The sequence below is a fragment of the Melospiza melodia genome, chromosome Z (genome assembly GCF_035770615.1).
Source record: "Melospiza melodia melodia isolate bMelMel2 chromosome Z, bMelMel2.pri, whole genome shotgun sequence".
In the NCBI taxonomy this organism is placed as follows: Eukaryota; Metazoa; Chordata; class Aves; order Passeriformes; family Passerellidae; genus Melospiza; species Melospiza melodia.
This window is the reverse complement of record NC_086226.1, coordinates 35,604,669-35,630,577: the sequence shown is the minus strand read 5'-3', so window position 1 is coordinate 35,630,577 and position 25,909 is coordinate 35,604,669. Positions and strand designations below refer to the sequence as shown.

The 25,909-nt window shown below is 39.1% G+C and overlaps 1 protein-coding gene and 1 long non-coding RNA gene across 3 annotated transcripts in view; one reads left to right on the top strand and one right to left on the bottom strand.

Annotated features, from left to right (window-relative positions):
• Positions 1-14,832, bottom strand: part of RGS7BP (regulator of G protein signaling 7 binding protein) — a 34,088-nt gene extending 19,256 nt beyond the window's left edge. Inside the window, exons 1-2 of one of the 2 annotated variants that reach the window (XM_063180056.1) lie at positions 14,650-14,832; positions 11,777-11,943 (exon numbers count right to left, since the gene is read on the bottom strand). In XM_063180056.1, the coding sequence (XP_063036126.1) occupies positions 11,777-11,943; positions 14,650-14,808 (326 nt within the window). In that variant the 5' untranslated portion in view covers positions 14,809-14,832. The remainder of the gene's footprint in view (positions 1-11,776; positions 11,944-14,649) is intronic. The other variant, XM_063180055.1, reaches the window with a different exon arrangement.
• Positions 14,833-17,635: 2,803 nt separating this feature from the next.
• Positions 17,636-21,921, top strand: LOC134432146 (uncharacterized). Its single transcript, XR_010031234.1, has 3 exons — positions 17,636-17,786; positions 18,896-18,989; positions 21,810-21,921. It is a non-coding gene; the product is annotated as an uncharacterized LOC134432146 (long non-coding RNA).
• Positions 21,922-25,909: the final 3,988 nt, after the last annotated feature.

Here is a 25,909-nt window from a genome sequence, read left to right as displayed (position 1 = left end):
GTAGAATCTGACACAGCTTCACCAGATACTTCACAGATCGAATCTGTAAGAGTAGTTAGAAATCACAGCTGAGAGACTGAGAAAACTCGAATGTGTCAAAAAAAAAGAAAAAAAATAGAAATAGAAAGAAGAAATAGATAGATTAGCTTCCTGAATTTAAATTCATATATGGAGAAAGAAATTTTTAAAACCATCTGTTGATAAAATGTGTTCAGGAAGCAGTATTCTAGCAAAAAGCACTTTGCAATTTTTTCACTTAGATTTTTAATCCTGCTTTGGTCCCCACTTGACTTTGTGATCTGGTGTTACTGTTATTTTTTCCCCTCTTTGAAAAGCCTTTTTTTCTGTTTGGGAAACAAGGATTTCTCCATGAAGTCTTCCTTTAGGCATTCAGCATGGTATGTTAGCAGCTGCACAGACATACTTCTTGTTCCTGAGTCTTGAATGATGCAAAATGTACACACACTACTTTTGGTAGGTCTGCAGCTAAATTATATGCCCAGACTTTGGAATATCCACAACTTTGGTGCACTGGGACTCTTCACTTTGTATGAAGGGAGTGCTTCCTCAGCACACAGCCTCACCCTGTACTCAGTCTTACACACTGTGGTTGCAGTTGTCATAATATTCCCAAGTACCAAACACTACTTTGTTGGTGTTGGGGGATTTTTTGGGAGGGCTTGTAAACACATGGGTGGATAGTGCTGTTTCACCGCAATAACAACTCCAGAACTGTTGGAAATAATTGGTAGCTGCTGTATAAACATGGCACTTCAAAATATTTTGCCACTCAGCTATTTGCCATGCTGCCAAGGTTACCAGCAGTACATTTGCAATGATCTGTCTTGCCATGATAGACAGAGATATGAAGTGTCAACTTCTCTTTGCTCACACAATAAATGCAAACTTGTTTTCTTCTGAAATGGGAAAGCAGTTTCTTCAACAACTTTGAGCACAGAATTTAATATACCAGTGTCTGAATTCTTACACGAGATCTCCTGCCAGGAAATGTTCATGATGGAAGCATTCTTATGAAAGATAAGAACAGCAAGATAAAAAATGGAATATAAGAGAAAAGAAGACCTCCTATGTTAATGTACAAATAATTCAGTATATTATTTCTCTGATAGTTAAAAATTATATGGAAAATGTAAATGTAGATCTATAAATATTCCCACCAAGGAGAAAATTCAATTCAACAACAGTCAACACTTCAGCATATTTTAACTTTAAAACATGAATTTAAACAGCATTTAACTGGTAATACTGGAATGCTTCCTTTAATGCTCTGTCAAGACAAGATCTTAATGCCCAGATTCAATTATTTACTTAATTGTTCAGAAACAGCGATAAAGCAATTAGAAAAATTACAACAGATTTTGTACACCCTGTTGAAACTGGTTGGAATTTTTCCAGTGGAAGCCTGACAGAACTGGTATCTCCCGTGGCTGGAGACTGATCTTGCAAGGTACTGATGATGCTGTTAAGAGTAGCTGCTGTTTGCTACTGTCACTAGAGCAAGCCTCCATGTACCAAGCAGCTCACAGTAAGTGTAAAGTTTTTTCTTAGTTGACTAGGCAGGAAGTGAAAGAGCTTGATCAAACACGGTTTGTGAGAAGGACATGCCCTTAACTGCATGGCCCTGCACAATTAACTTGGCAATGTTGTTGACTGATTTCAGCGAGGGGCACAGAATCAAAATGGTTCCTCTCTAACTAAAGAGCAGTGTTCCAGAATGTTGAGAAATACTGAGCATTAGTAAAAGCATTTCCATTAACCGGCAATTCTCAGTCCAAGACTTACAAAAAAAGAGGCAAGAAATCAGAAGCAAAATCCCAGTATATGTGGAATTCTGAGAGCTCATGCTGAAGCCTTGCTAATGCACAACTCCATTATCTCATGTTTTCATTTCTCTTAAGATATATGAACATATTGTCAACATAGATTGGCTTTATAAGATTCAGTGAGAATCAGAAGAAATTTCTGAGAACAATATTAAGCCAAGCTAAACAGGACAAAGATAGGCAGTGTCTATCACCCAAATTGCAGCCATGTGGGATTTCTTAATCGAACAGTATTTAGGAAAATGATCAGGAAAGATGCACTTAAAACTCATCACTAAATTCTTAGCTTTAGTTGTGTTTCATTAGAAACCTACAGAAGAGAAACACTGAAATATGCTATTGAAACAGACTCAAAGCAGCAGGCCTAGTGGGGACAACAAAGGCACTCCTCTTGGCCATCTTGGTTACAGATTAGCACAAGTGCAACTTTCATTTACATCTGTGAAGATAGGTATGAAGTGTATATTATTTTTTCAGAAATACTAAAATGAAAACGTTTTTTTGGATTGGTCTAACGTTAATTTTGAACCACGCAAGGTTCTCTGGTACTCCTAATTTCTGTGGGCATAGAAACTAGCATCACTTGAAAGGCTCATAATCAGCTACACTTCCATCTTCAAATACCTTCTAAAGTTTATCTCTAGATCTCTTTGTGAAGCACTATTTACTGATATAAATTAGTAACACTCTGGTTTTTGCTCAAGAGCTTATTAACTGATTCCACTTATGACATGACAAGACATAGCAACAGGAGTTGCTATGTGCTTTTACATGTTAGGGCTTAGAATTCCAGTAAATTGACATTTAAAATCAATTTCAGAATAAATTAATTATGAAAACAATGATAAAAATGTAATATCTACTGTAGCAATAATAAACCAGAAGATTTGAAAACAATGCTTTTCCTTGAAAGACTCAAATATGCTGTAAAATTATTTTTCAGAGATAGTAAGTACTGGTACACCTATTTAATAAGTAATTCATCTGCAACATCAGTGAGAGGTTGAATGAGATTTTCCAGACTTTTCCCAAAACACAGGAGTTTGAAAAATTTATTATTTTTGTTAGCCATGTTTACTTCAGTAATATCACAGATCTAAAGATCATTGGATTCCAGGGGGCTTGTTATATGTACATTCAAGACTGCCACGAGAAGTTCCCAAATAGTTAATGTGACAGTAGCACATCAGATGTTCATTTCATTACTATTTGGAGACAGGCTATGGGGAAAAAAAGCAAGAAACACTGAAAAAATGAATGACAAAGGAGAAAAGGTCATGAGAAAATCGGAAGCAGAGGTAACAGCAGCTGTCAAAACAGAGTCCACACTTAAGTTCTGTGGGCTTTTCAAAATCCTCATAGTTCCTGTTTCTAGAGATGTACCCAACTGCTAGATCCTCTGGCTGATAACTCCCTGAGGAAATCACTTGCAAAGTAAAGGTGTGAAAAAGCTTTTTATGTTCAACAATGAGAGCAGATCTTCTGAAAGGACAAAATGGGGCAAGAGAAGGGCACCAAGTTAGAGACTGCTGGCAGAGAAACCAAATTTTCTGCAAAAGATCAGCTCTGATTCTGCAGCATTTCTGAAGAGACCCTGCCAATGTAATTCAGTCCCCAAATTTCTCATATAAAGGTGTGTATACCTCGGAATAGGAATGTGAAACAGGTTGGTTATTTCAATCATTGCTACAGATAGTCTTACCTATAATTGGAATACTCCATTATTAATGAGTTTGAGAAATAACCCTTCTAAAATCTAACTGTAGTAGAATGCTGTTCATGCACAGCAGAGAACGGTCCATTGAAGGACTTGAATTACAGTAATATCTTAGTTTTTGGTATTTCTTTCCAGGAACCCACAATGGGAGTGATGAATGCAGAGGGCATGTAAAAATGGAAGGGAAACCACCTTAAATCTGCAGGATACTCTGATCCTAGGCCATGGTACTGTGCAGATGAATGCACAGTTTGCCAGGTTGAAGATATAAAATACTAGGAATAGTCAGCCTTTCCCTGAGTTCTGATTCTCTGTTTCCCTGTGTCTATGTCTCTATCTGCTTAAAACATAGGAAAAAAATATGGGAGCAAGGATTAGAATACCACAAAAGAAGTTCCCTAATGGTTTTCAGTGTTTACGTGCAATGACATTGCTGAAGCCCAAGTACAGAGCAGACCTCAACATCATTTTGATTCCTCATGCAAAATACTCTTTCCACTGGGTTAGACAATGGCAACGTACCTCCTAATTCTCCACAACTACCTCACAGCTTCAGGTCATGTCACAGAGGAAAAGCTACACTGCTTTATGTTTGCCAGGGAGAATACTGCTATTTGTAGCAGTATCCTCAAGCATGGGCAGCCTCCCTGGCTGCTGGGCTGGGACACGGCTTCCCTGCTATTAGAGGGACCCATAATGCAAGCAGTCTGGCTTACCTGTCTGGCTTACCCAGCAGTCCTGGAGTGTCTCAGCAGTGGCACCACTGCACTGGAAGGGGCTATGGATATGTTGAGTGTCAGATGGAAGAAAGGGGCAAATAACTGACCGACAAAGACAAGGTCTGTTCTACTTTTAGCACTCACTTTTCCCTTTTCTCACTTTCATGCCTTTTTTAGGACACAGGTGCAAGTGGTCTAGAAATTAGGTTTGACTCACCTTCAGCTTTGGCTAAAAGGAAGTGATAGGGGCTGCTGTGTTTTGTGAAGGGCCCAAAGTTGTCAGGCTCTGAGGATGCTTTGCCAGCACCTCTGGGAACAATCTTGTCAGATCCTGCACAAGCAAGAATGCTGTCCTTCTGACTGCTGGTGAGGTTTATCATTAAGCAGGTTGCTATAAGCTCTTCCACTTTGTCAAAACTAACTTACACTGTGTTACTGCAGATGTAGAACTTCTAGAATTTTCAAAATGCTGTTTGGAACATAGAAAAATAATAGAGTAATAAAACCACTTTTAGTTCTGTTTGCCCTTTACTAAATCTGGCTTGCAGTTATGAAAGACAGATCTATAAAGGGAGATATTAATACCTTGGATCTTCAAGTCCCAAACACCTATTAAAGCACCTCCAAAGCCAGAGGTACAAAGAAAATGCCAGTCTATAGAGGTCAGCTATTTTGAGAGGTCTAGCTCAGTAAATAACCTTGTTTTTCTTCCATTATTTGCCTTCTGAACTTGGGGTGCCTGACTTAAACAACTTCATTTTCAACTTGCAACTTAAATTGAGTAAATATATTTTATCCTTAATAAGCAAAGGTAATTTAACTCAGTTCCACAGAAAATAGTTTTATCTTTTTGCTCTCCCTTTCCATCATTTTAGATGCATGTGGATTATATAATCAGAGAAAAATTTTGACAAGGAATCTATTCAGAACAATACACGTGCATCTTACCCTCTTGTGAAAAGACTAAGCTATGGTATACCTACTGCACTATCATGCACTACATGGTCCTTAAGGGGTACATTAAACTATCCACATCTGAACTTGTTTATCAAAACATTCCCATTCCCATGCACAGGAACTCCCATTGGTCAAAATAGGATTTGAGTCACTGTAACAGGTGTAGTTTCTGATACACAGTACTACATTTGCAATCACTTCACGATGTAGAAATCAGTGAATATATGCCAGCCAGACAAAGTGGAATAAAGACTGTAATAATTTTCTTCTATTATCTGATATGCTCAAAACTACAAAAAAACTTTTAGCATGTAAAAAATTCCAGCAAATCTGAATGTCAAAGTTGAGGGACAATGAGACTTTATACGATAAGAATGCTTAGTAATCCTGAAAAGCTCTTCTTTGAAGGCAGACAAAGCTCTCCCTGACTTCACCCATTTCAGACAGTCATAGTTACATTATCAGGACAATTTCCTAAGTAACGTACTATTAAATGATTATAAGAATTGTGAGCTCTAGGATTGAAACAACCGACTGAGATGCTTTTAGTATAGCCCATGAGAGCAAAATGATGTTTTATATTTCCAAGAGTTTTCTGAAGTGGAGGATCTCAATATTTTTTACTTGACAGGATTTTTAAGGTCACAACTTTAAGCTGTTACTATTTAAAACATCTGCAACATTTTAGCAAAAAATCACAAGTTTCAGAGGGCATTAAGCTACTGGTACTACACTGTATAAGAGTACTGATTCTTGCAGTGCATATTGACTACCTCCCTTGTTTTTTTACGTATCATAACATTACTTTTGATATTTAACTATAATCAGGTCACATTCTGGTTATCATACTGCAATCTCTGCAAAGCACTTACCTTTTTTATAAACTTTCATCTAGCAGTTGAAACAACACTAACAACTGCAACCCAGAGCTGGGTACAGCCAGCAGCGCCTGTGAGTCAGAACCCCATGATCAACATTATCACTCTCCCCACTTCTGATACACACACTGACAGGAGTAACATGGCAGTGACTGCAAAGATGTCCCTGAAGAACAGAGGTCTCCATGAATGCTGCTCCATCAGTGTCTAGGTGGGACAGACCTCTGGTTTGTTGCTCTAACTGCTGGTATAAAGTTGGTTTTGAATCACCATTATAAAAATTCTTCCCTGTTGAGCTAAGTGTTGCTGTGCTTTGTTTCTGCTCAGCTAATACTGGCTGCCAGTAGAGCTTTATTTAACACATGCAGTTAAACCATTAAAATTATTTATCTTATGCCTACCTTATTACAGTTTTGATTAACTTATAGGTCTGCAGTCTTCTTCTCACCTAATGTGTAAAATATTTGAGGCAATCTTTTTTGTTTGTGTCCTTTAGAAAGCAGATAATAATTTTGTAGGGTTGTAATTCAGGGAGAATTCAGACAGTTCAATAAAAAAATTGGGCACAACTGAGTGTCAGCAGAATGTTTTAAAACAGCCTCAGGAAACAATCTAATATTAATTAGTTCTGAGAAAATTACCATTTGGTGCTTATTGAAAACATGAGAATTCCTACTATAGATGGCAAAGGAAAACAAAAGTAGAAATTACATAAAATTAAAAGCTTAAAGCAAGACTATGATAGTCTTTTTGTGCAAATGATTGCAATCAGGATGTGATTTTTAGCTGACTTTCTCAACCTTTCATGAACTTAGAGGTACTTAAAATTAAAAACTATTTAATAAAAGTAACAGATGCACATGGGTATCAAATAAGGAAACCTTCTTTGAATTTTCCCAAGGAGATTTATGATGACTTCATCACAGGCTGGAAGGGACATCTAGAACTAATTTGGCCTAAGCCTCCTACCAAAGCAGTGTCAGCTACAGAGGGTTATGGAGGGCCATGACCAGTTGAATTCTCAGTATTTCAAAGGACAGAGCCTCCAGAACCTCTCACTGCACCTGTTCCAATATTCTACCTGCCTCACAGGAAAAAAAGGAATTTAAAATTTTAAATCAATTTTTCTTTGTATTTCAATTTTTACCTGATGTTCTATCACTGTGTATCACTGAGAATAGTCTGACTGAGTCTTCTTTACACTATTCCATGAGGTAGTTTTTATGCATATGGATAACATCCCCCTCCCAGCCCTCTCTTCTCCAACCTAAACAATCCCAGGTCTAGCAGCCTTGCCTTGTATGTGGGTTGCTGCCTAACCATCTTTAAGGTAGTTGATTAGACCCTGATTTGGATGTCCTTTCCTCCTTTCTTCTAGGGAGCCCATTGCTGGACCCAGTATTCCAGATATGGCCTCCACAGCCCTGAGCAGAAAGGAATGATGAACTCCATTGACCTTCTGGCAACATTTCCTAAAGCAGCATAGGAGGCTGCTGGCCCTCTTTGCACAAGGGCACAGCACTGGCTCATGTTCAACCTGATGTTCACCAGAACCCCCCAAGATGCTCCTCTGCAGAGCTGATGCCCCAGCAGATACTAGTATAGAGAGAGGTTTATTCCTCCTTATATTTTGGACTTTGCAACACCAGTCAGAAAAACAGAGAAAAATTACTTTTAGAGCTATGCTCACACAGATGTACATTGCCATGCACCCCTGAGCTTCTCACACAAGTTTTGTTTCATGCGAAAAAAGCCACTGCCAACATATATATATATATCAGACTGTCACAGAGACACTGCCAGTTCTGGTCTCAGTTTGCCAAGTGCACACATTATGTAAGCATATCAAGTGCCTGAGAATATGTAAGGACATTTACAAAAGTGTGTGCACAGTTGTGCAGACCTGTATCTTAAAATACAGTTCTGAGTTATCTCTCTGTTGACATCCCAGACTCAGTGGACTCCACTTATAAAACCAGCTGATGAAACCCCATTTGATGAACTCTAAAAGATCACCACTCTATCATTCCATAAAGCAGACTCCCTTCCAAAACAGAAGTTCACATCTTTTTCCTGTCATCTTCTTACTGTTACAAATATTTTTTCCTTTCTTTTTCTCTGGAAAAAATCATGCTGACTCATTTTCTTGTTGCTATACTTTCTCCAGTTTTGACCATGACAACTAATACTATAAGGATCAACAATGTAAATACTTTAATTTCTGCTACATTATATAGAAGAAAATGTGATGAAAGGACTGAACCTTACTCACCTTCTTCAGAAGATAGTTCATTAAAAATCACTAACAACTTTTAGTGTAAGAGCAGGAATCGACCTAAAGTCCTGAGAAAGCCAACAATGAAAGGAGGGTTTACTTTGACTTGCATTCCTAAACGACCATTAATTAGAATTGGGATATTTCAATTTAGATTATTTTTATTTCTAATCTTTATTCCCCTCTGCTAACATCTCACTCTTCTATAAGAAAAATATATCAGAGCAAGTAAAGAAGAGGATGTAATATCTTTGAGGCACTATTAAGTTGGAGACTTAATTTGAAATTTCGTTTTTCAGTAATATTTTATTAGTAAATAGGTTTTTAAATACATCACACTGTAAAGATGTCCTTATTCAACCTCAGCATTTTTTGAGTAAAAGATCTTAATGTTTAGAGAAATCACATTTGTCAGATACTGATTGTTCACATGCAGCCTTTACTTACTGAGTGCTAGCGAGAGAAGTCATCGTTCCATGCACAACCTGTTTTTTGTATCTTTGCTTATTTTTTAATGAAATCGCTGCTACCAGCAGCTGTCAGGTTTGAGCTAGATGGGGTGATATGGTCTAATCCAGTGTGGACTTCATAACGTTTTATGTTTCCTTGCTACTTCATTTCTTTTTCATCATCTCCTTTGTCTTTCTTTCTCTCAGTTTTTAAAACATAACTGTGACTTTCACTTCCTCTGATTCTACAGCTGAATCTGCTTTTGTTGGCATATCAGTGTAGCCGTTTTCTACAGGTACACTTGCAGCCTTCTCTTCTTGTTCACATTACATCACTGTCCTGCTCTGACGTCTGTCTAATATTCCAGAATTGATATGTCCATGACCAATGTATTTTTTGTTCCTCATGACTTCTATCCTGCTCAGTTTCTAATGCATTATCTCCACTTCAGCATTTCCTTCCCTTTCTACGATTTCCAGATTTCTTGCCAGAGCTCCCTTCTCCAGCATAGAGGATTTGCTTTTGTTTTTTTCTTTCCAAGTCTTTGCATCTTTCCCATTTATTACCTTGCTTAGTCTTGTAGGATAAATGAATTACAAAAGGGAATTCTTCTTACTGTCCAAGTCAGATGTGTATTTAAGAGTCTCGCATGCACTAGTGCCAAGAGGAGCTGGACTAGGTGATTTCCAGATGATCGCCAGAGGTCCTTCTAACCCTAACAATTCCATGATTCTGTGAAATCCTGATATATTCAAAGAGGAACAGCATAACATTAAGGTGTCTGTTAATTTTCCAAAGAAAACAGCACAAACAAGTTAAATGAACTTAGTATTCTCCTAAGACACTAACACTAACTTCTCAAAAGTAAGAGTGCTCTCAGGTAGATCACTTAGAGACTATCTGAACAGTACTGATGGCCTTAATTAACAGAATGCTGTTCTCTTGTGAAATGTTATAGTCTGGTAACATAAAAAGCTACTTGCTATTATTATTTCTGGGTGGAAAAGCAACACATCTTCTTTAATAAGCTCTGGAAGACATAACTTGTCATGTTACCCAGTGCAGTGTTGTGCATTTTGAACTAAAGCAGTGAACTAAGTAAGCCTTCATCCCATATGCTGAATAACAGTGGTTTCTGAGCAGCACACTACCCTCCTGACTAGTACTAAGGATGATTTAATGCATTCCCATCCCTAAGCATTTTTCTTCCTGGTGCTTCTTTCTATCCAATTAGATTCCTATTCCAGATCCTATTTCATACAGACTATATCAGTCTTTTTGTCGAAATGAAGACTAAATCTCTAAGACTATTTATTACTCCTCTCCTTCTATTTATTTTTTGCTTTCTTTTAATCTTCATTTTCCACCTTTCCTCACAAATACATAAAAAAGTTAATGTCTCATATGGCTTTCCTCAGCTACAGAAGCGTGGGGATGCGAAGCATATCCTGTAAATTGTGTGTCAAACCAAACCAGTAATTTCCAGATAGTTTCTAACACCTACCAGTTGTTATGGATATCACAGTATTATCACAGTTATTTAAAACAGTTTTAGATTAGCCAAATGTCAATCTCGCGGCAACTGCACAACCTTCGGGACATCTTTGTGCATATGACAGACTTCCAGCTGCGAAATGATTGCTTAAAAAACCCACGTACTTTCTAAACGAGCATGTACCAGTTGTTTTCTTTACAGGGAAAAAATATTTTAAAGTTACAAAATAGGTTCAGCTATTCAAATGTACTATTTTGGTTCATATTACTTTTTCTTTTGAGTCTGAAAGCAAAAAAGATAAATTTCACTACTGTTTGTTTTCACATTTTCAATGTACTGTCATTGCTGGTTAAGTTCCCACTGACTTAAGTATTTTAAAAGCAGGTAATTTGTTTGAGGAACAAATCAGAGGTCACAAAATCAACTTAAGTGACTTTGCACAAAGTCTTACTTGAAAAGGGTGACAATTCTACTAAAATATCCAACCAGTATCCTCTTCTGTTTGGTATGTTAGTTTGGGCTCCCCTTATATACCAAGCCTATAACAGACTTCTTTATATATTACAGTGATGAAAAGAAATTCAACGGGGATTAGGCAGAGCTACAAAAAAAGAAGGTGTTTTCTTTTTCTAGTGGTGCAAAATACCTTATGGTAGATAGACAGATGCAGAAAGTTCTGACAAAGTGTAATCAGAAAGACATGACTCATGTCATGATACATGATACGTAATAAATACAAATGCCCCAGTCACCATACTGTGAAGAACCCACATGGAATTAGCTGCACGAATTCCCATTTTTTAGGAAACAGCAATTTATGCTGGTTGATCTTGCACTAAGGCATAGTCTCAAGTATGTGATAATACATTCTGTCACCATGGAAAGGAATGTACATAATGTAATACCAAAGAATAAATTAAAACATTATATGCTGGCAAAGCTTTCATTCTTATTTCAACACAAACAAGGGTTTAAAAACATGTAGAAGATAAACATAAGTTCTCAGAGTAGTTTTTGCATCCCACTCCCCTGGTTTGCACCTAATTTTGGTTTAATTTTGTTGAGTCTCTAGTTGAACTGAGCTAGTTGTCTCTTACTATTCAATTAGGTATACTCAATGAAAGACTGGACAGAAAGCTATTGCTACTTCACCCTTGAAGGGCATGACTTCCCCCTTGATCTGTAGTGATAAGCAGTAAAATCCTGTTTGTCTCACATAAAAGCATCCAGTGAAATCAGAAGGATATGTTCTTGGTGAGGGGACCAGGATTTGATACAAAATTGCACTATTGTAAGGATATAGACATTTTGCAAAATTTGTGGTCATACACCCCTACGCCTAAAACAGAAAGATAAGTTAATGCAAACTCTCAGGCAAAGCATTATGTAGTACTTAACAAAGATTAGCACATGAATACGGCTTTAATAAGTTGTCTCCTACCCAGAAATTGCTGCTAGCTTTTGATGAGCCTGATAGGCCATCTCACATCCTCGGGTTCGAGTTTTGTGCAATTCTGCATGCAGAGAAGGACAGGTGACTGAGACATCCCCAATAGAAATGACCAGCTCCCGATAGAGAGCCACCTGGGTATTGAACTCCTGGACAAGCTGAAAAACAAAAACAATTTACATACATGAGAATTTTTAACTACATTGGTAAAAACAATCCATGTTTTAAAAACATGCCCAATCTAGGGCTTGTTCTTGCTTCTCACAATTTCGTAGCACACAGGATCAAGAGCACACGATTCAGTAAACAACTAGAGCCTCCACAGCAGCTGCTTCTTCTGTGAGCTATAAATGTTCATCTGTAGGAAAGTAGTGTTTCTGCTTTTAATATCTGAAAGTGTTTGAGTTATTAGTATTAAATATTAAGCAGACAAAAAAACATCTGCTTTACTAGTAGCATGAGGTTATTTTTTGCTATCATGAAAGGCGAAAATATCTCCAGAAATTACTGCCTTTGCTTCTCCTGCTTCCTGATTAACAGCATGTTCAGGGACTGGAATGTAGCATTTGCTTTTAAATTGGCAATTTTGCTAATTTATTTTGTAATGATTTCTGTTCTGTTACTTCCCTTCAACCCAGATTTCTGACTTAAAACTCATCTGCTGTTGCTGACTGAGAAGATGCGCCAGATAGGCACTTTCCTGTTAAAATTCCAGAAAGCACCTTTTCTAAAGTGCATGTGGGAAAAAGGAACAAATCATTAAATAAACACTACAACCTGCATAGAAATCCAATATCCAGCAGATACATACAGATCTTATTGGATAAATGGATCATTTTACTGTTATGCAAAGACCATTATTGTTTAGTTCCACCGATCACACACATGGAATGATATTTTAAAGAAACGAAGCATTTGCTGTCTTCTGAAAGAATGCATTTAAGACCATTTGCTCCACATGGTGGCGGGGGTGGAAGGATTAGAGTAATAGAACAGAATATTTATTTATCTGTGTTTTGACCTCAATTCCAAACTATATAAAAACAGACAAGAGTAATTGCTCATAATTCTGCAGTCATCATTACCACCAGGAGTTCAACATACCCAACATAAAAACATACTGAGAACCTGAAGTCTATCAGAGCTACAAATTTTTAAAGTCAAGTCCCCAAATTCTCATGCTCAGGAAATAAACGAGTCACCTCTGCAGTGTTATATTCATACCCTTGATGCATTCCACTGCAATTAACTGTATAGCTGAGAACTGGTATCAAAAATAGTTTTGACCATGCTTTCTGAAATTTCATTTTAAGAATAGCAAATAGGTTCCTCTGCTTCAGGAGCAGCAAGTCAGCCCAAGTGCATTTCAATACATCTGCACCCTCCCACACCCAGATCCCAAACAAACCCAAAAGCACACACCAAACAAAGCCCTAGGCACAATATTTGCTAAACAAGTCCTCAACTTTTATCATTCTGTAGCTTAAGAGAATACATGAAGGCAATGGAGAGGAAAAAAATTGTACTGTGTAGTGTCATAGTGTGATTATTCTGCAATAGGAAGAAAAATGTCGCATCCTGTAACTGGTAACTGGTTGCATCAGACCCATTTTGCCAGTTCTCACCTGACATCCCCTGTTTAAACAGATTCATCCAGACACCTTAGCACTGTCCAGGAAAACAAAACCACACATATGTTGCTGAATCAAGACACAGAACAAGAAAAAAACCACACTGATTTTACCTCCCAAATCCTATCACAACTTGATAGTCCATCTATAAAACATAGTTTATTTCTAATCGGTCAATTCTAAAAACTTCTCTGCAACTAACAACATTATGCTATTGAGAATAAGAAAACAGGCAGAACCTACTAAGATCCACTTGTTGGGTATATTTATAGAGCTACTGTGGCAGCTTTTGTTCCTCCATGCACTGGGAATGGCTCCTAATCTTGAAGCATCAGAGCGGATAATCTGCCAGCACATTTTTCAGCACCAGAGGGAAAAAAATTGCCAGAATCCAGCGGAATAGAAGTAGCAGCTCCATTGCTACTGGACAGAGCTTTAGTCAGGTACTGATTTACCCAGAAAAGTAGCAGCGACTTCATTTCTTTCCTACATCTGTCACTAGCTAGAGGAGTAATTTTGGGGCCCAGTGTCAGGCTGACTGGAGCTCAGGAAGCCTGAAAGGGGGCATACGGTGCTGATTTGGAGGGAAGTGTCAGAATCCAAGCATTTTGAATATGACTGAGGAAAAATCTCATACCAGAATGTGACAGTCCATAAATAACAGACACAGGCGTTTCACCTGAGGTTTTACAACTGCAACCAGCTACTCTGGGAAGACTGGTAACAGGTACCATATACATCAGGAACAGCATTTCAGGGCCTCTAATTCTAGGTCTCCTTATTTAGAAGGATACTAGGACAAACATGCGGTTGTTGCACAAGACAGCAAGTAGTGCAGCAATTCATTGGAGGCAACTATTTACCCATTTAGGCTTCAGTGCGCCCAAGCCTGGGGACAGATTTGGACGGATTTACCAAAAAAGCAACTCCAGCTGCTTTGCTGTGTGTGTACTGGGGCAAGGACTCCTGCTCCCGCAGGACTGTCCAGGCGACCGGCTCCGCTCCCTGTCCCGCAGCCGGCTCCCTCAGGTCTCCTCGAACCTCTCGGCTCCGCTCTGGAACCGCGGCGAGCTGGGGCGCAGGGCAGCACCCCGGAGGGGACTGCGGTTTAAAAAACAGTGCAACTGCACGTGATGGGAATAGCCAAGGTGGCGGGAAGAACGGCACCGCTGCCTGCGCCGCGAGAGCCCGGAAAAGGTAAAAAACTACGGCAAGCCCGCCCGGGGTACCCACCATCTTACAGTCGTCCAGGGTTCTCTGGATCTGGTAGGCGCTATCGGAGCCGCTGCCCCGGCGTTCGCTGTCGCGGCCGTGCGGCGAGGTCCTGCTGCCCTGGAAGATGGAGGCGGCGGAGCGGGGGCGCTTCCTGCGCCCGCTCGGTGCAGCGCTCATGCACACGCATCCGCCGCGCGGAGCCGCCCGCGGGCGCGGGCAGCGCCTTCCCCGCCGCCGCCGCCGCCGCCCCGGGCACGGGTGCGGGCCCGCGCCGCTCGTCGCCTCGGCCGGGCCGAAGCCGCGCCGCTCACGGCAGCGAGCGCGGCTGCTGTGGGCGATAGCCTGGCGGCTGCGGGAGAGCCCGGGGAGCGCCCTGCAGCATCGCCTCCGCTACCGCGGGGAGAGGCGGAGGGGCTGGCGCCTGCCCTCCTTCAGCAGCATGTCAGTCCCCGCGGAACCGCCCCGCCGGTGGCATGCTCCGCCGTCCTCCTTCGCGCAGCCGGCGGGGGGAGTGGGGGGAGCGCGACCCTGCCCGCTGGAGAAGAGCGCCCATGCACCGCCCGGTGCTCCCGGCGGGGAAGCCCGACCCGCCGCGTGTGGCCGGGCGCCCGCCGGGAGCGGCGCGGAAGGTCCGGAGGGGCTGGCGCCGTCAGCAGCACCGCCCCCGCGGGGCGGGAGCGCCGCGGCCGCGCCCGCCGCGCCCCGAGCCCGCCCGAGCCGTGAGGGGGCCCGGTCAGCGCCGCGCCCGGCCGGGCCCGGGGAGCCGCCGCCCCGCTGGGAGCCGCCCCGGCGCGGCCCGGGATCGTAGGGCACCGCCCGTCCCGCGTTTGCCGAAGCTCATACCGGTCTTCAAGAGGCATGCTTAGGTGTCGCTTTTCTTTATAAAAAAATACTTGGTTCGTTGCTCAATATTGATCAAATTTAGTCAAATGTTAGGTAGTGTCCCAACGAGGGACACGAAGATGGTGGAGGATCTGGAGGGGAAGCCTTATGAGGAGCAGCTGAGGTCACTGGTTTGTTCAGCCTGGAGAGGAAGACACTGAGGGGAGACCTCACTTCAACATCCTCGTGAGGGGAAGCAAAGGGGCAGGTGCCAATCCCATCGCTCTCACAACCAGTGCAAGGATTTGAGGAAATGGCATGAAGCTGAGTCAGGGGAGGTTTAGGTTGGATATCAGAAAATTTTTCACCCAGAGGGTAGTGAACACTGGAACAGGCTTGCCAGGGAGGTGTAAAAGCACCAAGCCTGACAGAGTTCAAGAAGTGTTTGGACAACACTCCAATACATGTGATGGGATTATTGGGGTGTCTTGCACAGGGCCAGGAGCAGATTCAGGGGTCCTGATAGGTTCCTTCCAACTCAACATATTTTATGATACTATGACTTTCTTTCTGTCTGTAAAAAAACTTCATATTTTGGGGCTCTAACAAAAAGTTTGGTGTTTGTGATGCAACACGATTGTATTTGTTACTTGCAGGAAAGATTAAATAATAATTAAGTGGAAAAACTGTGCACCCGCAGTGCAGTTGCAGTTCACCGGGCTGGTGCTCACAGTGCTCCCAGGCCGTGGGCACAGCCCCTCCAATGCTGCGGGGCTGTGCCCCTTCTGTGTCTGCAGCTGCCTTCCCCGGGGGCTCCTGGGGACTGCACTGCCCCTGCATGAGCTATGGCCTGAGACAGCTTCAGCTTCTGCTGGTCTTGTTCCTTTCTGTACCCAGGGAGCTATGGCTGTTTAGCTCTCTTCTGGTATAATTTTATTTATTCAGGCCGCTGAATAAGAGCTTTTTTGTGTTTTGGTAATGTTCTTGAATCCAAAGCAACATTAAACACATCACACCGAGTAACCTCCATCTTGCCAGGGAGCTTGAATATGCCATCAATGCCACTCTGGCAGCTTGAGGAGCTCTTTTCAGGCTGTACTGAACATTACTGTAACACAGACAACCTCATATCCACTTTAATCTGGATATGGCCTATGAATTTACTTTGAAACTCTTTTTTAGACTTCTCCTGCTATTTTCACAAAAATGTAAGCTGCTGGATATGCGGTTGTATGGATGGATTTGCAGCACTTGCAAGTGCTGTCATCACCTTAGTTAAAGCTAAAATGACCTTGTAATTGTAACTTTACTTTTGTAAACATAATACTAGATTTTCAGCATTCTGTGCAGAAAAACTTGCAGTTTGATAGTTTTAAGGACATCACTTTTTTTTCCATGGTTAATTTAATTCTTTTATAGGAAGCAAATGCATGAAATTATGCTTTGGGCCAGAACATTGTGCAGCTACAATATAGAGAAAAGACATTTCCTAATGACAAGAAAAATATTTTTAATACTGGTAAAAAGCAAAATGAACACATCTTCTCCTCACATCTATATAGGTAAGGGAAAATAAATTTGTAAAGGGAAATTAGATATAACACTATGCTATACCAGTGCTAGTGTTTTATTTGTTGCTTAAGGATCACTTTAGTCAAATGTTGTGGTATTTTTTCAGTCTATTTCTAGTCTTATTAAGAGCTACTGCAATAGCAGTAATGAAAATATGCTAATACTAAACCAAACAACAATAACAATAAATGTATCAAAGAGTTTACTTTTACATTACCTGTCTTGGCTGAAGTTCTGGTCCCCTGAAATCAGAACCAAAGTCCCACTGGCTTTTAAGAAAGATTGGAATTTAGTTCCTGGTGATGTATCTGCCCTGTATAAAGCTGAGTCACAGCTGAGTTTTGTCTGTCAGCCAGCATCTGTAACAGTTTTGAAATTCTAGTGACTTATTTCACTACACGTGGTGTATTCAATTGTGGGGGCCTGAATATATGTATTGTTATAACAACAACAAGAATACAACAAATGAAGTATAGTAGGAGTCCTTGTGAATATCTATATTATATTTGGTGGGTCCTAGCTATTCTAAATGAGTCACAGCTGTGAAGTCCTTAGTTGGGCAGCAGCTGTGGCTCGTAAAGATAGCTGGGATAAAAGGGGTGGTCAAGAGCCCAGGAGGAGCCCCTGAGAAGACAGGAAGGACTGTGCTGCAGAGAATGGAGAAGAGCCCCAGCTGAGAGGCAAGAACAACACTGCAGTGACGATTACAACAACTGGTGACCCCGTGTGAGGAAGAACGCGCAGCCAAACATCGAGAGAAGGTATGGAATTCTCCGGACAGCCGAAAGCTGTGGCAGCCTGAGAGGTGGGGCGCTAGAAATGTAACAACAACAAGTGGCAGAAGAGAGGACAGCCAAGAGCTGTGGCAGCCTGAGAGCTGGGACTTTAGAACTTAATATGGCCTTTGAATTAAGGAGCTGTAACAGCAGAAAGCTGTAAGAATATGGCCCTTAAGGAAAAGAGCCTTGGAACATCTAGCGACTTGTATGTGTTTAAAGACAGCCGAGAGCTGTGGCAGCCTGAGAGCTGGGACTGTATAGGGATATGTATATATTCTATGTATGTATCTAAGCCAGCCGAGAGCTGTGGCAGCCTGAGAGCTGGGACTGTATGTATATTGTAATTGTATAATTGTTAAAAGAAAAGGGGGGAAATGTGGGGGTCTGAATATATGTATTGTTATGGAGAGAGTCCCTGTTAAGATCTATGTGTTGTAAGATCTATGCGTGGGTCCTAGTTACTCCAAACGAGCTACAGCTGCAAAGTCCTTAGTTGGACAGCAGCTGTGGCTTGTGAAGGTAACTGGAATAAATAGGGGTGGGTCGAGAGCCCAGGAGGAGCCCCTGAGAAGACACACTGAGAACTGTGCTGCAGAGAAGAACAGCTTGGTACAGTATGGCGCTTGAGAAATCTGGAATACAACATTCAATATGTCCACATTTGAAAGTGGATATGGTGATTCTGTAATTTGTAAGACTCCATGTTTTCATAATTGTTCTGGCTGAATGTGATGAATTTGATGGCACTTCATCAGCATAACCCAGGATTATGTTGAAGAAACATATGAGTGACAGGTACGTGGAGTGACAAGTATCAACTCAGTTTGGGATGCATAAGAAACAATGATTTTTGTAGGCATCTCAGGAATGAGGATGGGGGAAAGAGCTCCAAGCTAAGCCACCAAAGGTTGTTGCAGGGTAGGCAGTGGAAGCAACAAGAAAACAGCAAGGTTAGAAAATATATATCACCAGGAAACAAATGTTCTCTCTTGAAAGCTGTTGCATGTATGTTGAAAACTTTCTTGAAGAGAGAGACATGATTCTTTCTTCTTGTCTGAACTAGTGTTTCTGTCACCTTTTCCTTGCTCTAGCTTCATCTCCTGATGTTTAATGGATTACAGGAAGCAGGGGCTTGTTTCTCCCTCCTATGGCATCCTCTTAAGACCACGGGCAGGTGACCTTGAAGTAAGTTCAGAAATTGCATGGCCTATTACAGTCAAATTCTTTGCAGCTCTATAGCTCATAATGAACCAAAAGTGTATATGCGGGCCTTTCCTCTGCCTAGCCTGTATGGTAATTCCAAAACATGAACTGAGATTATTTGGTTTCTCTTGTTCCATTTTGTTGTAATCTTTGTCCATTTATTGCTCTGGTTGTTGGCTTCTGATGATATTTCTCAAGGGAGTGTAGAATGTAATGGACTAGATAAGTTATGAAAGAGAGACTGAATTTCTGAGAAATGTGAGGAAATATCCTTGTAGGGGAAAAAGAAAAGGGAAAGAGATACGTAAAATTTAGGAGGAAAAAAGGCCATTTCTCTAGATACAGATACATAGAGAGAAGAGGAAACCAAGAAGATTCCAGATACTGAAGAAAAAAAGAGAAAGTATTTCTGTATGATCTTCATAAGACAGAAGAATAAACTATAAGTTTTAAGATTAAATTGAAAGTGAAAACAAAAAATATACACTTTTCTACATTTCTATGAAATTTATATTTTTAAAGAAATTCTGTCTTTCTAAAGACAGATTTAAGGCAGTGCACAGATTTATACCCTGAAAATGTGGGGTGAGATCAGTGTCTGGAGATAAAGCACTTGGCTTCCTATGGAGTAAAACTGTTTAAATATCACAAATAAAAAATGTAATAATATATAATAATTCATTTGAAAATAATCACTTTAATAGCCATTTCGTTTTTATAAATAATTTCATAAGACTCTTTCATAAGGGGAGTTAGGGAAAGAAGTGCCACAAGAGGGACTATTCAATACTTACTCCATAAAGTCTTTTATGTATCCAAAGTCTTCCTGACTTCAGAGGTCCTAAAGCAGAGACAACTCCCAGCACTCTTTCTCTTCAGCTTGTGCTCAGTGCTATGCTTACCAAGTCAAATTATTTTGTAGCAAATTTTACAAACATTAGTGTATTTTCATTATGTACTACTTTAATAGCAAGATATAGAAAAATATAATATTCAGTTCCTTTAGAATTGGGTGGTTTTTTGACTACAGGTGCATTTTGAATCTAAAACCAATTTATATAGATACCCTTCAAATCAAAGAAACATATTTGTGTTGATAAATTTATAATCGGTCAATTCCAAAAACGCAGGCAGTCTGTCAGTTAAAATTGTGAAGCAGACAGGAACACTTTCCTAAGTTCTATAGTCTTAGAAGTCTCAATAATTTCTAAGTTTACTTACGAAGCTTATGTCCATGCAGTGTATTATCAGCGGAGATGCTGAGGAAAAGGCTTACTTTGCTTGCTGTCAAATTTTTAAAAAATGTAATCACCAGGGAGACTGTAGCTGTCAGCCCAGTACAGGCATGTTGCTCTTGGTTAGGAATGCATGAAACAACATGCTTAAGCTAGCAAAAATGTAAAAATGGCTAAGTCTGCTTTACTTGCCTTCTTGGTAAGTGCTGCAAAAGATTGTTCGTAATATTTAAGTCATGCCTTGAGGATTCTAGAAATTATTATGGTAAGATATTTGGCACTTAATAACTATTGCATTCTTTAAACCAGAGAATGAAAGCAATTCTAAAGGAGATAATCCACAATACGTTCCCATCTTCTCTAGTTCTTTACCACATATATTTACATATGTAATTCCAACATGAGCTTACCCTGTGGGAACAGTCTGTGGGAATACTCAGGAAGGTAGCCGACTAAATTTTTCAAATTTATTTGCATTTGCCCAGCACAATATAGGATTTAATTACAAGGAAGTCTAAGAAAATGGCCCATAGAACCAGATACCTTTTGCTTTCACCTCTATATTTTTTTAAAAACACAGTATCATTAGTAACCTAATGTTAAGGCCATCAGCACTTCTCTTATTAAGAGGGGGAAAAAAAGCCTTCTTTAAAAACCCAAACATTAGCACAGAAGATCTTCAAACTGCACAAAGGAAGAATTATTTCTGAAATGAAAGAAGTTGAGTTTCTCATTATGAAATTATGAAAGCAAATTATTTACTTTTAGCTCTAGTGTAGTCAATGCAATAGAGAATGACTATAAATAGTGTAGACAATGCAATAAATTAATACAATTTTGCCTTAATATTACCTACTTTTTTATTATCACAGAAAATCTGACATAAAACAAAGCCACCCAAGAAAAAGAAATGGAAGATAAAAGAGACCACTGATTAATCTTCCTGTAAAAGTCTGTAAAAAAACCAAGAAAAAATATCTTTAGTGTCATAACACACAAAGCCCAAAATTATTAAAAGATAATGTGTAAGAACTGACAATTAAAAGCTAAGTGTAATGATATTATTAAAATCCCTTAAGAGTCACAACTCTCATGACAATTTAATAAAAGACTGCAGAATAAAATATTTTAATAAAGTCTTACAATGAATCTGTACATTATTAATCGGCTGGTGAAGATTAAACTCAAAGTGAAAGATTACTGTTATTAAAGACGAATAGAAAGAGGTATGAAAAAGAAAACACAATGGATTTGTGAGAAGCTGTTAGAGGGAGACTAAGAGAATAGAGCTTTAGGCAAATGGATGTTTTAGTAATTAGTCTTTAGATGTATCAGTGCTCTACTACTTAGAAAATGCAATGTTTGCTATATGGTGGTCTAGAGAGTGCTTGATTGATGCAATAATAGAAATATGTGGGGCTTGTGTTTTTATATTAAGTGTATAAACTGCAGTAATTTATGCATTCAGGGAACATATAATTAATTCTAAAAACTGAGTATGGTCTTTTGAGAATCTGAGAGTATGAATACCAGACTCAAGTATTTTTCTTCTTGCTTATGTCTACAGGAAAAAAGCCTGGATCAATACAGAAGTCCTCTACTGCATCTTCAGAAACATTATAAAAAGTCCTGTACTTTATAAAAGTGGAAGAGATGACAAAATTTGTGCTCATTGTCATGTCCATGCCTATTCTGTAGTGGTTACTAGAAATAAAAGGCCTATACGAAATCTCTGGTTTATTTAGTGTAAGAAATGGTTTTGCCACAGTCTGCCCTGCCTTATGGTCACACAGTCCCAGAGCTCAGCAATGGAACAGCATGCAGCATAAACTATACCCACAAGAGGAAGCTTGCAGGTAGGCTACATGTTTACATTTTTAATATAAATAGTAGTTTTATAAAATTTTTACTGTTCTCTTGCAAAATTTTTAAAAGCAAAAGTCAAATAATGTTTAAAAAAGGACGAATATTTTCAGATAACAAAGGCAAGTCAAGGATAGTAAAGCTTTGCTACTGTATCTAATGTAAATATAGCACAAGAATTGTGCTGTTTCAGGGAATAATTCAAATGTATGTAATGTCTCAGAGCAAGTGACCTAATGAAAGTCTGGACATTAAATCAGACTGGACACTCAGGCTTAGTAATTTTGACAAATTTCTATTTATGTTATGTGAAGATGAGACTACAGCTCAAAATAAGTAAACTCAATGGAAGCAGCAGTGCTCTGAAATCTCTTCTACTTGCCAACTGAATTTGGCCTTGTGAAACAGCCTTTATGGTCCAGTTTGTATCTCTTCTCCTCAGCTCTTCCTAATAACCATTCACTAGCTACCTTTTAAAGATCTTGTAGCCCTACAAACTAATATTTTACATCAATTTCAGTTATTCTGTCATGTTTGTTACCTGGTTGGAAGAGGTTTTTGAAGTGATCATTACTCGACTTTGGAATTAATGTGTTATTGAAATGAACAGAAATGGATCAGATCCTGTTAAGAACTATTATCTGGACTGTTTCACTGCTGGTTAAATACCCATTTGAGAGATTTGTTTTAATAGCCATATTTTCATAATTTCTTTAAATGAAAGCTTAGATCTCATGGGAAATGATGCTGTTTCCATGTAAGTGTCATTATGGCATACCACCATGACTTAATTTACTTTTGGTACATGGTAAGTACAGCATAATTCATTTTTGCATGAAAAAGTAGTTTGGATTGAATCAAATGACCAGTGGGGATTCCATGGGGAAAGCTGAGCTCTTTTTGGCCTTGTTTTTCTAAGTAACTGCCCTGAAATCAAGACTTTCTTGATGAGAATACATAGTGCCAAATGCTTTTGTTGTACTTGTCCTTAATCAGTCATCAATCTTCTTTCATTAAGCTCATCAACCTACAGAATTGATGTTTTTTAAATTCATGGGTAAAATTTTCAACACGCGGAGCAAAACCTCTAATTGTTCTTGATGAATACCGTGTATTTCTGAGAATCTGGCTGTGCATTGTGACATACAAGGAACATACAGTAACGGGGACTTTTCTTTCTTGTTTGCCTAACTTTGAGATATTATTACATTATTCTTTCAAAAATCTAGAAATACTTTGAGGGCCACTGATGGTGTTGCCTGGTGTTATTCCAATGACATTCACTTGAAGCATGGAGAATTTTAAGGAAAACTAGAACTGAATAAACTAGATAATTTCAGAAAAATAGAATATGAAAATGAAATAAAATTAAAAAAACTCAACCCCAGCCAAACAACCAAAACCCTCCAAACCAACAAAAAACCCCACCCAATCCAAAACAAACAAACCCAAATCATACATATCATCCATGTGAAAGCAAATGAAAGATTCTCTCTATGGCTGCCCTCCACATTATATTAGTGCGAAATGGTGGCCTCTCAGAAAATACTCTCCAATACTCTCCAGAATTTCCAGTTTTGTTGCTTCATTATATGCACAAGTCTCCAAACTTTACTCAGTTAAAGATTGATTGTATTTTATCCCTTTACCTATGTAGAAAGGTTGTTAATCATTATTGTGGTGTACTGATTTGCTGGTGTAGGCTTCTGGATTTACCTTGGTGGTTGGCTATTGGGATGTGGAGAAATTCGTAATGAGAAAAGTGTCCTTCTGTTTGTGGTGGCAGGTGCACTCCTTGGAAACTGAGAAACATATGGATGAAGGCTCTGCCTGGCAACTTCTTTCTCTTCTAATTCCTCCTCCTCCTTTCTTCTTTGCAGATGATGGAAACAAAAGAACCCTTTCTAATAATTCTTCATTGAGCTTTGTATGATAATGAATTAAATATCCCTGTAAGAATCAAGAAACTCATGGACAAGTATGAGTTCAGAAGAGATAGGGTTTAGGGAGACATACTCACTAAGACCAGAGTTTCTGATGATGTATTTCGAAGGAGAAAAAAGAAAAAGCAAAGCATCTTAAGCTTGAATAAGTCTTCCTTAGATTGGGAAAAGGACATAGCATATGGGAGGACCTGAAGTGATTCAGAAACATATAGCACATGCTTTTCTTCAAATTTGTTTTTAAAATCCTGAATGAGGCAGTTGTGCTGTCAGTAAAGAGCTAAAGATCTGAGAATGTATGACTATTCTCCTAAAAATATAGGACTGCATTACTGTGTAGAGGCAAATAATTAAGTCCTTGGTTCCAATATTATTTTATGGACTTGCATTTTCTTTGTTTTGTCTTTTGTCTTTTTAACTTTGTCCTTTTGTTTCTTTGCTTTATGTTCTTCTCAGTTTATGTCATATATTTTAAATTGGCTTATTCTCATCTTCTGTTTTTTATCATGTATTCTTGCATTATCCTTCCATTAAATGTTTTGTACTTATTTCTCTAGTTTTGTTTCTCACTCATTTCTCTGTTTTCCATACTTACATTTGTTTTTTCTATGTGATCAAAGAACAGTTTTGTATTTTGTTCTTTTAAATAACAAGGGAAACTATAGTTTTGAGGTTAGAACATCACACCTCCAAGTATGAGTAAAATTCAAAGCTTACCCTACACAAGCTAAAACTTATGATGAGAGAGAAAGACTTATTATACAAATGAACTTTAAAAATTACATTAAAAATTCATAAATAAACCTAGACTATACTACATTACAGGCTTATTGGACCAGAATCCTAGTCCTGTCTTTGTTCACCACAGGTAACCACAGAGGAGTGGAGATATCCAGTGAAATATATGCTATGTATATGTAGGATCTATATAATATAGGTTAATATTTGCCTATATATTATTTCTTTGCCTTGTCTCTGGGGAGAGCTACAGTTGAGGGAGGAAAAAACAGTTCAAACAACAGCTCCATATGTAATCAGTGGGTTACTCTTAACACAGTCTCATGTAAGTGAGGCTCAGCAGATGCCTGCTGAGAGTCCAGCTCTCAGTGTTCAGTGTTTTCCATGTTCCCCAGATGGTGGTATTGGGAATTTACTTATTAACTTAGATAGCACAAATGTGAAAGGACAGCTGCTGGAACTCAGCTGAGAATTCATTGTGATCCTGACAAGTTGAAGATACCATCTTAAAAAAAGTTGTGAAATCTTGTAAGGAAATGTTTAAGTTACTGCACTTTGGTAGAAGTTATTCAACATGGGGTAGGTAAAGCCCATGATGAATAACTTCATGGCAGAAAAAGAGCAAATTCATATTTTGCCTGTAACCTTTTTCTATTTTACCTTCCCTTTCTATTTAGAGAGCACCTGCCATCGACATTTGAAAGAGAATATGGCGTTCTAAACACTGCTCATCTGTTTTGTTTGTAAATATTTTCAGTTATTTTGAGGAAATGCCAAATGAAATCTTTACCAAAACATCATTTAAAAGGATGCTGCAAGTATAGATAAGCAGCATGAAGAGTATGACAAATGCCCCTGCTGGGTTTGTTGTTGTTATTGTTGTTTTGCTTGTACACTTGCAATAGATATAAAAAGTTTGATTCCCTGAATCCACTTACTGGTTTTAGAGTCCCTGAATGCGCTTTCTGGTTTTAGAGAGATTGGTTAAATTCATCAGCTTTATGTGTAGCAACAGCAAATGATTCCTGCAGATGTATTTCCCATTTGCTGTCTTCAGTAAGGAAATCTAAGGTGAACTTCATAGAACCTCTGGTTTGTGGTTTATTCCAGGAGAGTGGCTTCA